Source organism: Phascolarctos cinereus, unplaced genomic scaffold, assembly GCF_003287225.1.
Source record: "Phascolarctos cinereus isolate Bilbo 61053 unplaced genomic scaffold, phaCin_HiC Scaffold_3;HRSCAF=262, whole genome shotgun sequence".
In the NCBI taxonomy this organism is placed as follows: Eukaryota; Metazoa; Chordata; class Mammalia; order Diprotodontia; family Phascolarctidae; genus Phascolarctos; species Phascolarctos cinereus.
In genome coordinates, this window is record NW_027555736.1 from 143021953 (window position 1) to 143034806 (window position 12854).

The window sequence follows — 12854 nt, forward strand, 5'->3', positions numbered from 1 at the left end:
TAAAATTCACTTATAAATCCATCTGGTCTTGAGATTTTTCCTCTATTTAGAAGTTCTTTTAGGGCAGGTAGGTGACGCAATGGATAAAGCACTAAAGTCAGGAGCACCTGAGTTCAAATCAGGCCTCAGACCAAACACTTGACGCTAGCTGTGTGACCCTGGATAAGTCACTTAACCCCAACTGCCTTAAAAAAAAAAGTTCTTTTAGATCTTACTCAATTTTTTTTTGTGAGACAGATATTCAAATTAGTCAGCTCTTTTTCTAGTTGTTCTGACATTATATATCTTAGTAAATAACCATTTCATCTAAGTTATCAGTTTTATTGGTATTAAATAGGCAGTTATGCAAATATTTTATTTTAAAAACACTACAATACAAGAGCAAATGTTCCATGAAGTGATGTTTCCTACTGCCTTTGATGTACAATTGGAAGAAACTATACAATAATGAATTGTTTATATTCTAGCAAAAAAGAAGAAACAAATGTCGTTTTCAAAATATTAATGTCTTCAATGGATGGAAAGAAAATGAAACAAGACAGGCAGAGGGCCTCTGGTGGTCTTGTTGTGTTTTGATTATCTCAGGAGAAGGAAATGGGAGGAAAGAGAAATATACTAGGTATTAAAGGAAGAAAGGGAGGGGCTTTACTCCCTCTCGTGATAGGAGTGCATGAGATAAAAATTAATAGTCATAACTGTGAACCTGGCTAGGATAAACTCACCTATAAAACAAAGGATAGCACAGAATGGATTAGAAAGCAGAATCTAATAATAAGTTGCTTACACAAAAGACAATTGATATTCACAGAGTTAAAACAGAGGACAACAACAAAATTTACTAAGTTTAGTTGAATTCACAAGAGTACAAGTAGCAATCATCATTTCAGACAAGGCAAGGTAAAAGTAGGCATAACAAAAAGAGATAAGCAATAAAATTACATTATAGTTAAAGGCTTTATAGAAAGTAAATCAGTATGATATACTTATATATGCATATAATAACAACTAGCATTCATATAGTGCTTTAAGTTTTGTAAAGCATTTTACATGTTACCTTGTTTGATCCTCAAGGCAACCCTATGAGACAGGTGTTATTATTTTCTCCATTTTACAAAAGAGGAGGTGGGGCAGCTAGGTGGTGCAGTGGATAGAGTACCAGCCCTGTATTCAAATTTGGCCTCAGACACATAACACTTACTAGCTGTGTGACCCTGGGCAAGTCACTTAACCACATTGCCTAGCCAAAAAAAAAAAAGATATTTTACAAAAGAGGAAACTGAGACTAGAGGGGTTAAATGACTTGCCTGGGGTCATATAGCTAAAACATTTGATGCAGGATTCAAACTCAGGTCTTCCTGACTGCAAGTCCAGCACTATGCAATGTTCCACCTAACTGCTTATAAAGAGTAACATTTAAATATTTAAAGGAAAAGTTAATCAATTGTAGGGAAAAACAGTAAAATTATAATAGTGAAGGGATGTCACTATTCCCCTTAATGATCTAAGTAAATCTAACATAAATAATAAATTAAAGGCCTTAATATAACTTCAGAAAAGTCATATATGACAGATTATCTTATGATTAATGAATGGAACGAGAAAAGAGTTTATAGATTTCTCAGTTATGTATGGCACTTTTACAAAAACTAAAGATGTACTGAGACATAAAAACCTAATAATGCCAAAAGGCAGAAATATTAAACACACCCTTTACCACCCCGTGAAGAAAGGGTTAAAAATTAAATAGAAACTAAATAATTTGATCCTAAAGAACTGATGGGTCAAATCAATATAAGACAGGAAGACCTATTAGACTACCACAATAGTCCAAGCAAGAGGTGATGAAAGCCTGAACTAGGGTAGGAGCTATGTGAGTATGTAGCAGATACTGTTGGAGGTAGAACCAAAGAGGATCTGACTGATATGTGAATTGAGAGAGAATGAGAAATTGTGAGGCTGTGAAGCTGGATGACTGGTAGGATGGTGCAAAGATAATGAGTTGGATTAGAGAGCAATTAAATTAAGATGCCTACACCAGGTCAAAATATCCAATAATCAGTTGGCAATTCAGGACTGGAACACAGGAGACACCAGAGCTGATGAAATCTGTGGAGAGGATACAGTAGACGTCCCAAGACAGAGCCTGAGAGTCCACCCACAATCAGGGATGAGGATATGGATGATAATCCAACAAAAGAAAACAGTAGCAGCATAAAAATCCAGAGAAGAGAGAGAGGGTGGTCAATAGTGACTAACGAGACACAGTTAAAGGACAAAGACTGAGAAAAGTTCATCATATTTGGCAGCTAACTGGAGAGAGGAGCTACAGTTAAGTGGTAACATAAGAAGTCAAACTGCAAAGGCCTGGGAGATGAGGAGAAAACAGCTTTTTCAGGGAGTTTGGCTTAAAAAAGGGAAGAGTATACTATAGGATGATAGTCTGAGGGGAGAACACAGCCATTTCTCTTTCTATAGTCTCTCCCCTAGTGATGTCACTCACTCCTTTGGCTTAAAAAATCACCTCTATTTGATATCTCCCCCAAATATATCTTCAGCCCTAACTTTTCTCCCAAGTAATGAAAATTTCTGACTGGCTACAGAATATATCTACCTGATCATCACATAGTTAGAAATATAAATTCTTTAACAACATTAACTTTTACCTCATCTATTATGATAACCTCTTAACTGGTCTCCCCACTTCTTAATCTCTTCTCTTTCTAATCTATACTACACATAACTGCCAGATAAATCTTCCAAAAGTACAATTCTAATCATATTACATCACTGATCAAAATCTTTCAATGGTCCCTCAATGCCTACTGAACACAAAGTCCAAACTCCTTAACCTTTCAAGCTTGATCTTAGTATTCAAGGTCTTTCACAAACTTGATCCTACTATACCTTTTTCCATTATCATTTCCATACACCTCTCCCATTCTATAAAAAGGACTAATAATATTTTAAGGAAGAATAAAAAGCAATATTTTAAAATATTCTTAGTATTAACTTAGGGCCATATTATATTTATACATTTTTACAACTGATGCCAGAACAAATTCACAACAGCTTTGTGTGCACAGGCATCTAATTTATAAAAAATTATTGTAATAATAGAATGCCCAAATTAATGTTGTCTCCAAGAGGCCCTTATTATAATATGTATATATGAGGCCCAAAAACCAAGTTACCTCTATAGCCTTTTTTCCTATTGTTCCCATAACACTTCTTGTAGTTTTTTTCGCCTCTCTTGCCCATGCTTGATCCTAACCATTTCTTAGACCTCAACTGTCCTCCTCCCAGAACTTCAAATATTCTAGCATCTCCAGCAGCCCTTCTACTGTACCCCATTTTCTTTCCATAAGTATCATTCACAACTAGCATTCAAAAAACTTTCTCTTTTCAAAGTACATAAACACAATGAAATAATTACTATTTATCAAAATAAGTACCAAATAATTTATTATTGCCATTTGGTTCAATGAAAACAAATTAACTTAATCTCAAAAGTTTAAAATGTTTTAATATTCAGCCTTTGTATCTTAATACAAAAATTTTTTTAAAAATTTAATACATACCAAAGAGCGCCTCATTTGCATTAATATGTTCATAAAGCAGTCAAAGCTGATCATTCCTTCCTGGCTTGGCAGTAGTTTGTTTTTCTCCATGGTATGTACAACTGCTGATGCACCCAAAGCCATTTCTATCCACTCGAGAAGATACCTTAAAGAACCTCGTTGAGCTGCTAAACCAAGCAACAGCTCAGAAGCTAATCTACGACCTAAAGTATCTGCTCCAGAATTTGGAATAGTTACTCCCTTAAGAAATGTAGTCACTTGTGATAAACAGTCCAAACCCATAGGTGGAATCTTACTTTCATTTGCTAGAGATAACGGTGGCAAAGAGCTCACAACTTCTATTGCAGTATGAATGACATCATTACAAAGACTGAGACCAGGTCCTGAAACAGGCATCATCCAACTCTGCCTTAGTAGTGCAAATAATAAGCTCAGTCCAGTTCGGACACCCATTTCTATAAGGGCATCTGTGCTTGATCGGGGCCGTTCACTAACAGAATGAACATCTGCTGAACCAGAACTGCTCTCTGGCGAATGCTGCTGCTGCTTCACTTTGCCTTTATCATGATATTTATTAGAAAGTGCATAAAAGACACGTTGCAGTACAAGAAGTCGTTTACGAAGTGCTCCAGCAAACGGGGAATCTGAACATACCATCTTGGCCAAAGCCAATTGACTGGTAAGAAGGGCATCCAAATAGTGATCCTGTTCATCACTTGAAAGAGATTCACGTTCAAAATCAGGCAACTGAGGTCCTTTGAGGCACAAAACCTGCTGAGGCAGAAGCACAACTTCCTTATTACTGACCAGTTTAGAATATAGGACAGAAACTCCTTCTCTTGTAGCAATAGATTCACTGTCTTCTGTGATCCAAGAGCTATTTAAATGTTCAAGCCATTTGAGCTTCACCGGTGGAACCATAGCCGCCATGGTGGTTAACTATTTTGCCATTAATCCTACAAAAAAAGAAAATTAAGATAGTTAAAAGGCTAAGAAACATGAAATGCTTATGCACTGTTATTACACTTTATAAATACACACAAGTACCAAAAGTTTTAGTGTCACACACACTGCTCCCTCCACAGTGGCTGAATCCATGGCAAAATAAACAGCCTGTGAAAACTAAATCCAGTTCACTTTTGCAACACCTTTAGAATGGCAGCCACAAAAGAGAAAGTTACAGAATTGAAAAGAATTTTTCCCCTACAAGATTCCATCCTTAGATACTGTGAATATAAACCCCCATCTAGTTCTGATGGTAATTTTTTTTTAATGCACAAAATATTCTCTAGAAAAAGGACTGGGATGATCCAATTTTAAAAAGTCTCAGTTCAAGAGAGAAACTTTAAGAAAGGACAAGACAAAAGAAAAGAAATAAATGAAGGTCATTGAAACTTTTGTTTCAAATGCTCAGGCAAGAACAAAACAAAGTTTAAAAGGAAACAGACAAGCAGGATAGCTTTGAAAGTAACAAACTGAATTTATTTTTTAAAAAAGCAAGCTACACATAATAGAGATTCAGTTTCACATATAATTCTTTTTCTGTTCTATTCTATATATGGGAATCTCTTTTTAGTATTCATTAAATTCATAATTAAAAAAAGTTAAAAAGAAAAAGGAAAAGAAAGGACAATGTAACTCTCCTCACAGCCCTAAGCTCTGAAATTCACTTCCTTGACTACAAAAAAGCCTAGCTAAGGTCCAAATTTGTCATTGATATATCCTTCCTCCACCAAACAGTTTGTTTACTACTCATTATCCTCATTAGCTATTTGAATCATCTCAAGAAAATAGCAGTTTGTTTTGTTCAAGTTTTTTAAACCTATATTATTAGACCTGGGAACAAAAGAGTTAAAAAAGCATCACTCTGCCAGATTCAACAACCACCCTTTTGAAGTGCTAAAGTGCTATAAGTAACAAAATTAGGTAAATAAGAAAAGAAACAGCACAAACACAAATAGTTGATAAATACTAGCCATTTTATGTATATTCTGTAGAAATGATTCTGTAGAAAGTTCCTTGAAGAAAATTTCTCTCCAAAGGGAACATTTTTATCATAAATCATAGTACTGATTCTACATTCAAAGTTATCCTGAGAGAGAGAAAATGCTTTGAATTCTGAGTTAAGCAGACAGAACACTGATCTTTAAAAGTTCACCCTGTTCAAACAACAAAAAAGAAATTTAAAAGGTAAAAAAAGTATGAATTTACATAAATTTCACTCATCTAGATATTACTAATGAAACTATATTATGTATGCAAAAAAGATGGTTTTTTTTACTATACATTCTCCAACACCTTTATTAACCAAGAAGAATGCTGGAAATATTGCACATAGCTTCTGTTCCAGGAAAGGAAGATACTAGGTCCTCAGCAGCCAAGTAGTTATTTCAGTATTCACAACCACCTATCTACTACTCACTTAATGAGATGTAATGGGAGGAAAATGGGATACCAGTGATACATAACAAAAATCTTAAAGCAAACCTTGCAAAGTATTAAATACTAACACATATAGACAGAGTGAATCAACTGTGATTTATACAAAAAAGCAGCATATTTAACAGTTTCTTTACTGGCCTAACTAGTGTATAGGACAAGTGAAAGTTTCTCATGTAAGACCATAAGCGAAGCTTCATAAATGTAGTAAAGTTTCAGCATGAGCTGGGACTAAGTTTCACTTTCGTTTGTGGGGAAGGGGGTTGTGCACCAGCTGCCAACCCCCCCTCCCTTGTTTTGTAACCACCCCTCTGTTGTTTTGTGCCTTAACTTTACCACATAAGGCAATCCTCCAGCTCCCAAGCTAGTTTTGAGTAAAATGTTATCTCTTGGGTTCTAAATCCAGACTGTGAGGTCTCTTGCCTCAGCCAATGAGGATAAAGAGATTGAGACAAACAGCTGGGGAGGGGGGCTGTTTGGAGTGGTTTGTCTAAGACTATATATACTGCTTGCTGCTGTTTGTGCTTCGCCTCTCTACACCAGTCTGTCCTGGGTAAGAGACGCCTAACTCTCGAGTGAGACTTGCTAGACTAAAACCTTCTGTTTTCTACCTGGAGATACCTCTGAGTTTTTATTTGGGCAAGTGGTCTCTATTCCACTCACTAGGGATGTTCCCAGGATGGATTTTATTTAAAACTACTTAGGAAGACTCATTTTAATTCATTTTTTCAACAAAAAGTACATCACTGGTATTCACTATAGTTAACACAGGCTTGGCAAAGCAACTTACTAAATACCAATTATGTGCCAGACACTATGCTAAGTATACAAAGGAAAAGAAGAAAAACAACAACAATCCCTGCTCTCAAGAAACAGGTAGAAATACATGCAAACCACTACCTACAAACAAGAGACAGATAATGACAAGATCAATTGGAGACAATCTCAGAAGGAAGGCATTGGCATGAAGAGCCACAATCAGGAGAACCTTGAAAGAAGCCAGAGAAACCAGAAGGCAGAGCAGGGGAAGGAGAGAATTCCAAGCATGGAGGTAGCCAATGAAAACTTACTGCACCAGGAGATGAGTTGTTTTGCAAAAGGAAGAGTAAGAAGGCCATTGTCACTGGATTTCAGAGAATGCAGAGGGGAATAAGGTCTTACAATTAGTTAATAAGCTTTTATTAAAGTGACTATTTCCTACAGGCCAGGCATTGTGTAAGCATAAGAAAATTAGAAGAGTAAGAGGAGGCCAGATTATGAAAGGATTTAAAAGCCAAACAGAAGATTTCATATTCAATCCTAGAGGCAACAGGAAACCACTGAATTTTATTGAAGAGGGAGGAGGTGACATGGATCAGACCTTCAAACTTTGAAAAATAACTTTGACAGCTGAGTGGAGTGGACAGAAAACTGAGGTTAAGAAGAATACCTAGAAGGCTATTTAATAGTCCAGTGAAGAGGTAAAGACCTGCACCATCATGTGATGGCAGTGTCAGAAGAAAGCAGTATTCAAAGAGATAATGATAAGGCAGAATTGCCAGAATTTGGCAACAGGCTGGATATGAGAGGTTAAGAGACAGTAAGGAATCTAGGACTGCAAGAACAAGTGGGAGGATGAAGGTGCCCTTGATAGTAAGATGGAAGTCAGGGAAAGGGGAGGATTTTAGGGGAAAGATAATGAGTTCAATAAGCATTTATTAAGCGCTAGTCACATGTGAGACACTGTACTAGGCACTGAGAACAGAAATTTCTTTTAATTGTCCCTCCCCTCAAGGAACAATTATCCCACACAGATGACTAAAAACAAGGTAGTCTGAGGAGGAAAAAGCACTGTCAGAAAACTAAATGTGAGATCAGTCAACCAACAAATACTTATCGAAAGCCTTTGTCATTCTTTTGTTTTATTTAACAAAGATAAACTGAGCTGATACCCATGAATCCAGTATTAATTTAAAACAATGGCTGACATAGTTAGCATTGTCCTGACCTTCCCCTTCCTATTTATGGATTGAAAGGAAAAGATAGTTTGCTACTTTTTTTTCAAAAAAAAGCACATTACTGTAGCTTGATATAACCAAATGATTTCTTGCTTTGAAATGAAATTTCCAAATACATATGTATATATATATATTTTTCTATACCTACAGAAATTTGAACTTTGAAAGCTCTGCATTTATAAAGATAAATATAAAATGGCTCCCTATCACTAAAGCATACAAATTACAAGCATCATGATACAATGAAAAGGGCAATGGATTTTGGAGTTAAAGGACAACCCACTTTTCAAATTCCAGCTCTGCCATTTATTGCCTGTATGACATCAAGAGTAAGTCACTTAACCTCATATGCCTCAGTTTTCTCATCTGTAAAATAAGAGTGTTGGACTAGATGGTCTCTGGCGGCCCTCCCAAACACTTCAGAAGAACTAATTTTAATGTCACCATATGGGTGACAAGAATTCTTCAGCATGCAGTGACTCCTGCTTTCCCGTAACAAAAATCACTTGTTAAAGAGCTACTTTCCAACATGCTTTCAGCCTTGCTGAACCTAGCCAAAATCATTTTTCCAGGTGCAGTAAGTATCTGCATAATATCTCAATCCAATCTGCAAACTCACTTTTTTACCTAAAAGTAATCTGCATAATGTGGTAATTAGACTAGACTAGGAACTAGAGGACAGTTCACAAACAAACTCCTACCTACATTTCCAGTTTTATCACACATCACTACCTTGGCATGACCTCTACAATCCATTACATTCCATCTTCTCTCTTCATGCCTTTGTAAGGCCATACTTCCCAAAGTAGGGGATACCACCCCCTGGGAGGTGCTGGAACAATGAGGAGGCATAGTAGCCTCAGGTGCCATTGGGGGGAATTGAATAAAAATAAGGGGGCAGGAGAAGCATAAGGATAGAAGAAAAGAGAAGAAAATCTTGAAAAACCATTTGTACACATTTCATCTGTTGTATAACAGAGTTAAAGTCATAGTGATTACATTATTTTCCAAATAAACACAAAAAATGCAAGTTATAACCAATCACTGGTCAAGTCTGCCAACAGGTCTTAACAAGCAAGTGTTGGAAAGTCCAGAATGCACCCAGAATGCATCGGCAGGAATATGTATAATGACTTGTCTACAATACAATACTATACAGTTACATGACATGATACTGCATCATCAAAATTTCAATGCAGGAAAAAACCCTACAAATTTACAATAAATTATGAAAGATGCATCATTTTTTTAAAAATATCTTATTTTTTTTTGAAATGATACAAATTTTTAAAAACCGTTAAAGAGTTAAGGAAAGTAAATTTCCAAAGGGGTGCTGAGTAATTTTTTTTTTTAAAGGGAGCAGCAGGCCAAATAAGTTTGGGAACCTATCATAGGCTGTCCCACACATCTGGAATCTACTCTCTCTCTGCCCTACCCCTTCCAAAATACCTTCCAAGTTCAAGTCTACAAGAGACTTGGTTTCCTAATCCTCCTAGCTGCTTATGCCTCCCTTCTTCACCCTATTACCTTACTTTGCACATATTTTACACATACTTACATGTCCATGTTGTTTCCTCTAATAGAATGTAAGCTTCTTTAGGTCAGGAATCTTTTCATTTTTGTCTTTGCATCCCCAGAGATTAAGGGAGTGGCTAGCATGTAAGAGACACTTAATAAACATTGACTGATTAGCTGTCAGTAATTTAGTGCTTCACCCTGGGTAAATTAACATATTCTCTGTGCCAGTTTCCTCATCTGTAAAGTAAGTTAAATCAATGATCCCTAATGGTTCCTTCCAGCTCTAACTCCTTTGTTACTACAAAATTAAAGACAGTTCCTGGATTCTCCTCTAAAAGAAAAAAAATATTAAGAGACATATATGAATTTACCACTGTATTTTATTAAAGCAATGTCTCTAATTTACTTTATTGGGAAACATTTCATATTTGTTGATTGGTTCCACAAATAACTTTGGAACCAACCGACTAACAAAACCTAATCTACTAAAACATCTGTGGTTCAGTTCACCATCTAGATAGTGTAGCTGGCAAAAGTTTTCAAAACTGGACATATCTCCTAGAATATTAAATGAATTTCCATCAAACTTGATGTGTTAAGGTAAAGCTCATGGTACCTCCATTCAAAAAATGAGTAGTTTTTAAAAGCCTAAGCCAACACCAATTACATTAATTTTAGCAAACAAATTTTAAACGTATGATCAACATTATGATATGTCTAACATACAGAAGGTAAATCTATCAATATATATGAACTCTCTAAGCTCTACTAGCTATTGCACAATCCCGGGTAATCAATTCACCTCTCTGGGACTCGGGGTCCTCATTCATAAAATACTATTTTAAGGTCCCTCCACCACTATAAAATCTAAAATTCTTTAAAGTGTTTATATCTTCCTACGTCAAACTGTAGAGATGTTTGTTTCTATCAAATACTAACCTCCCAATTATTTTCTCTCTTTTCTCAAAATGTTCAATATCTGGATCACAGTCTTCCTCTCCCATCTCATGTCCTTCCCTCACCCTTGGTGATTTCAATATTCATACTAATGTCCCTTCAAATATTCTGACCTCATCTCACAAAAACTACATTTCCACTCTACCTCAGCCATTCACAAGTCTGGACTACCTTAGAATTCATCATCACCCAAAAGTGTGATACACATATTACTTTATTTGTCACAACAACCCTGTGAATGAAGTAGGATGTGTTTTTATCAACCAGTTTTACAGAGGGAAAACTGAGGCTTAGAGAGGTTAAGTGACTTGCTCAGATAAACAGATAACAATGAGGCAATGAAGCAAGCTGCTAACTCAAGTGTTCCTGACTCCAAGGCTAACATTCTATCCACTATGCCAAGTGGGTAGATGAGATGGAGGGGCAGAAGAGATGAGATCAGGAGTACATTTAGAAGGATGGCCTGGGCAAGTAGAGGTACCTCTTTATCAGACTGGAGTAAAAGAGAACAGAATTGGGGATGTCACAGAGTTGTGAAATACAGAAGAGAGGGGGTGGAAGATCAAAACAAATAGCCTCTTATTTTCCCAGCAAAGTATGAGGCAAGAACGCAGATGTAAGGGAGAGGGAATTTGGCTTGGGGGAGAGTTTTGGAACAATTACTGTGGGGTGTAAGGTAGATCCCACCGCTTCCAGAGTTCTGCCTATTAAGTGATTTTGTAAAATAGCTTGTTAAGCTATCATCCAATGACTCTCCTTTCTCATCCAAACTCGTGAGAGGAAGAGAAGAGAAAATAGTAGGCACTACCTACATTCATTGCTTTCACTTCCTGTCTTCTCACTTAATTCTCCATCTTTCCTAATCTAGCTTCCAACTTCATCATGCAAATGAAACTGCTCTCTCCAAAGTTACCAATGATCTTTTAATTGCCAAATCTAATGGATCTTTTCTCAATCTTCATGACTCTTGACCTCTCTACAGCATTTGACACTAATGACCACCTCTTCTTCTTGAATATTACTCTCTCCTCTCTTGAGTTTTCAAGGTACTGCTCTCCCCTGCTTATCCTCCTAACCACTCTTTTTCAGGCTCCTTTGCTGGATCACCCAAGACATACTCGTAAGTATGAGTGTACCCCAACGCTCTATCCTGGACCCTGTCCTCTCTTCTCTCTCACTTTGTGACCCGGTCGACTCCTCTAGTTTCATTCGTCACCTCTAAGCAGATGATTCCTATATCTAGCCCTAGTCTTTCTCCTGAGTTCTAGTCCCACCTATTAAAACACTTCAAACTGGATCTTTTTGAAGTATCTCAAACTCAATGGGTCTAAAACAGAATTAATTATCTCTCCCCTTTAACCTACTCCTTTTCAAATCTACACAATTTCTTGTCAAAGGAGACACCATTCTTCCAGCCACCCAATTTACCACATCTAAGTCATCCCTGACCTTATTCTCCCTCAATATACATATCCTATCATTTGCCAAATTTAGTAAACTCTATCTGCACAATATCTCTACCAACCAAGGCCTCTCTCCAGTTCTCTCCAAAAGTCAACTACCCTAGTTTAAACTCTCATCACCTGATCTCCCTGTAGGCCTCTCCCCTTTCCTTATCCATCCTGCACAAAGCTGCCAAAATGATATTCTTAAAGCACAGGTCTGTCCGTATCAATCCCTTCATCATTAAATTTCAATGGCTTCCTATTACATCTGTCAGGTCAAATAGAAATTTCTTTGCTTGACATTTGAAGACCTTCACAGCCTAGCTTCACATACTCTATATGACCAAATAACTTTTTAGCCATTTCTCACACACTACATCTCCCATCCCCTTGGCTTTGCATAGGCTGTCCCTAATGCCTAGAACTCAGTCCCCTCCTCTCCTCTAACCACTTAGAATACCTTGTTTCCTTCAAAGTTCATCTCAAGCACTACTTCTTACATGAGGTCTTTCTGATCCATCCACCTGCCAGTGCTTTCCCTCAAAGGTTACCTTATATTGATTTTGTGTGTGTGTGTGTATAGACAGATTAATTTGATATTATATATTATATAATGATAATAGCTAGCATTTTATATATCACTTTTAAGGTCTGCAAGGCACTTTACATATATCATCTGATTCTCACAACAATCCTGAGGAAAGTTCCATTATTATCCCCATTTTACAGATGAGGTAATTGAGTTTCAAAGAGATAAAGTGACATGCCCAGGATCATATATACAGTAAGAGGCTGGATTCAAACTCAGGCTTTCCTGACTCCAAGTCCAACACCTGTGCGTACACAATGTCTAAACTATGACAGCAAGAATTATTTAACTTTTTGCTGCGGCTCCTAGTACAATATCTGGCACATAACGA

The 12854-nt window shown here is 36.8% G+C and overlaps 1 protein-coding gene across 1 annotated transcript in view; it reads right to left on the reverse strand.

The window, feature by feature from the left end:
* Positions 1 to 12854, reverse strand: part of HERC1 (HECT and RLD domain containing E3 ubiquitin protein ligase family member 1) — a 198843-nt gene that overhangs the window by 170624 nt on the left and 15365 nt on the right. Inside the window, exon 3 of the mRNA XM_078151198.1 lies at positions 3579 to 4534. Coding sequence (XP_078007324.1) covers positions 3579 to 4508 — 930 coding nt within the window. The 5' untranslated portion in view covers positions 4509 to 4534. The remainder of the gene's footprint in view (positions 1 to 3578; positions 4535 to 12854) is intronic.